At 44.6% G+C, this 2480-nt stretch overlaps 1 protein-coding gene across 1 annotated transcript; it reads left to right on the top strand.

Annotated features, from left to right (window-relative positions):
- Nucleotides 1–842: 842 nt before the first annotated feature.
- On the top strand, nucleotides 843–1882 carry LOC122050678. Its single transcript, XM_042611566.1, has 2 exons — nucleotides 843–1789; nucleotides 1843–1882. Exons 1-2 carry the CDS (start codon nucleotides 843–845, stop codon nucleotides 1880–1882), a joined length of 987 nt encoding a protein of 328 aa, XP_042467500.1.
- Nucleotides 1883–2480: the final 598 nt, after the last annotated feature.

The following is a 2480-nucleotide window of genomic DNA, read 5'->3' as shown; positions in this document are numbered from 1 at the left end:
CAACCACAAGCAAAAGCAGAAACTGATACTCAGACTGGCACATTGAAACTGAAACATGGGGAAAGATCAGCAGCTAGGGAGGGAAGTTCATATAAAATTCAGACACGAGCTAGAACACAAAAGAGGAAAGGAAGCATGGAAATGCAAGCACAAAGCAAGTACTCGACTGGGAAATACAGTGATGCAGTGACAAATCTGCAGAATGGTTTCATACAACTTGCAGAAATGGGGGAAGAGGAGATCAATGAATTTACAGCAGGTTTTCAGTGGCCAGCAGGGGCACATAACACAGGCAAAAGTAAGCTCATCCTCAGCAAGAAAGGGACAGCAAATACCCAAGCAAAAAGGGGTATGACTAAGAGGCTAAAAGGGAGGGAGATGCGCACAAGAATTCAAACCAGATCCACCACAGGGAAGAGGAAGCAAGTAATATCCTCCCAAAATGTAGATCATGACCAGCAGCTGGCCAACTTCCAAGCTAAGCAAAGTATAACCCCGGAAGAAGAGCCAACTACACCTATCATTGTGGGACTTGCAGCAACCAATTGGTACCAAAACCTGAGGCTTGGTGAGCAGGAATTTGACCCAGGAGACCTTAGAGTTGATCCACGAATGGAAATGGATGCAAATCAAAAAGGAGAAGGCTCGGGTACAGAATTTGAGAAGAGACATGAAGACAAGAGGAAACAAGCAAAGAAATTCAAAAACACTAGTAGGGGGCGCATGCCTCCTCATCCCATATCAAGATTGGATCGTGGAACATAAGAGGCCTAAATACAGGCCTCAAACATAAGGAAGTCAAGGACCTCCTCCTGAAGAGCAAGTTGGGTGCCTTATGCATCATGGAGCCAAACTTAACAGCTAGTAAGCACCAACAAATGACATCAAATAGTTTTAGGCAGTGGAGCTCTGAACAAAGAGTGGGAATCAACAACAGAAGCCGGATGCTTTTATTCTGGAATCCACATTGTGTCAGTTTGGAGATTAAGCAATGGGAAGAGCCGTTTATCCACACGATTATCCAGTGCAAGGTTGTAGGGACCTATTATGCAGTGACCTTTGTATATGGCCAACTATCCATCCCTAGCAGGAGACATATGTGGGAGAGTTTGCACCAGATTGCTACTACCATGGATTTACCCTGGCTCATTATGGGAGACTTTAACTCCCCATTATCCTCTTCTGATAAGTGTGGAGGAATGGATGTCACATCATATGCCTCAGCAGATTTCCTAGAGTTTGTGATCATGGCTGGGATGGAGGACTTGCACGCTACTGGATGTAAGTTCACATGGACAAATGGGCGAGAGGTATGCAAGTTAGACCGAGCAATGGTGAACAAAACTTGGTTGGAGCAGGATAAGAGCAGTGTAGCAGAATTTAGACCACCAGGGATTTTCTCAGATCATGCCTCCTGTATTGTCTCCATCTTAGAGCCTCAGAGACCACAAGCCAAGTCTTTCAAATTCTACAACATGTGGACTACACATCATGATTTTAGCCGGCTAGTACAAGAGAATTGGACACTTGCAAACTCAATGATTAGGGAAGGTGTATGCCAGTTCAAACTAAAGCAAAAGCTCCTACTTCTTAAGAAGCCACTACAACAACTCAATAAAGAGAGCTACCAACACATACAAGAAAGAGCAAAGAGGGGACAGATACACCTAGAAGAAGTACAGGAAAGAGTTTTAACTCGAGGATCCGTGGATGAGGAATATAAAGAAGCCAGGAACGCTGCTGATCTCCTAGCACAGGCCGAGTACCTCTTCTACCAACAAAGGGCAAAGTATGCATATTTCAAGCAAGTTGATAGAAACACCCCTTTTTTCCACTCCTTAGTCAAAAGGAACAACAAAAGGAGAGAAATAATGGCCATTGAAAAAGAAGATGGAATGTCTACCACCAGTCCTCAGGAAGTTGCTCAGGCATTTGTCAGACACTATCAGGAGCAGTTAGGGACTCAGGTAGCACGAGCTACATTTCAGGCTGAGTGTATGCAGTTTGGGAGAGTACTATCGGTGGATCATCAGGCTCAATTGGCAAGGATTCCAACTGCAGAGGAAATTAAGAGTGCTCTTTTTAGTATAGGAGACCTTAAGGCACCAGGCCCAGATGGATACAGCTCCAAATTTTTTAAGCAGTCATGGGACACAGTAAAGGATGATTTTACCTCCGCTGTGCTAGAGTTCTTCACTACTGGGCAACTCCTAAAATCATGGAATCACACTCTGATTGCCTTAATACCAAAAACAGCTCATGCAAGCAAGGTGCAAGACTGCAGGCCCATTTCCTGCTGTACGGTGTTCTACAAGGTGATCTCCAAGCTCCTGGCTAGCAGACTAGCAGAGGTCTCAGCTCATCTCCTACATCCTGCACAGATCGCCTTTGTTAGAGGTCGTACTATCACAGATAATATCCACTTGGCACAAGAACTCCTAAGGAATTATACCAGAAAGCGAATCTCACCGAGATGTACA

Source organism: Zingiber officinale, chromosome 3A (assembly GCF_018446385.1).
Source record: "Zingiber officinale cultivar Zhangliang chromosome 3A, Zo_v1.1, whole genome shotgun sequence".
Classification (NCBI taxonomy): Eukaryota; Viridiplantae; Streptophyta; class Magnoliopsida; order Zingiberales; family Zingiberaceae; genus Zingiber; species Zingiber officinale.
Note: the sequence above shows the minus strand (reverse complement) of the source record. Positions and strands in the feature narration are given on the sequence as shown.

What these genes read in the sequence shown, in the direction of transcription:
- LOC122050678 (XM_042611566.1), top strand. Translation starts at nt 843, where the DNA reads ATGGAGCCAAACTTAACAGCTAGTAAGCACCAACAAATGACATCAAAT. An exon ending in TTCTACCAACAAAGGGCAAA is followed by an intron (nt 1,790 to 1,842) that starts GTATGCATATTT and finishes TCCACTCCTTAG; the next exon opens with TCAAAAGGAACAACAAAAGG.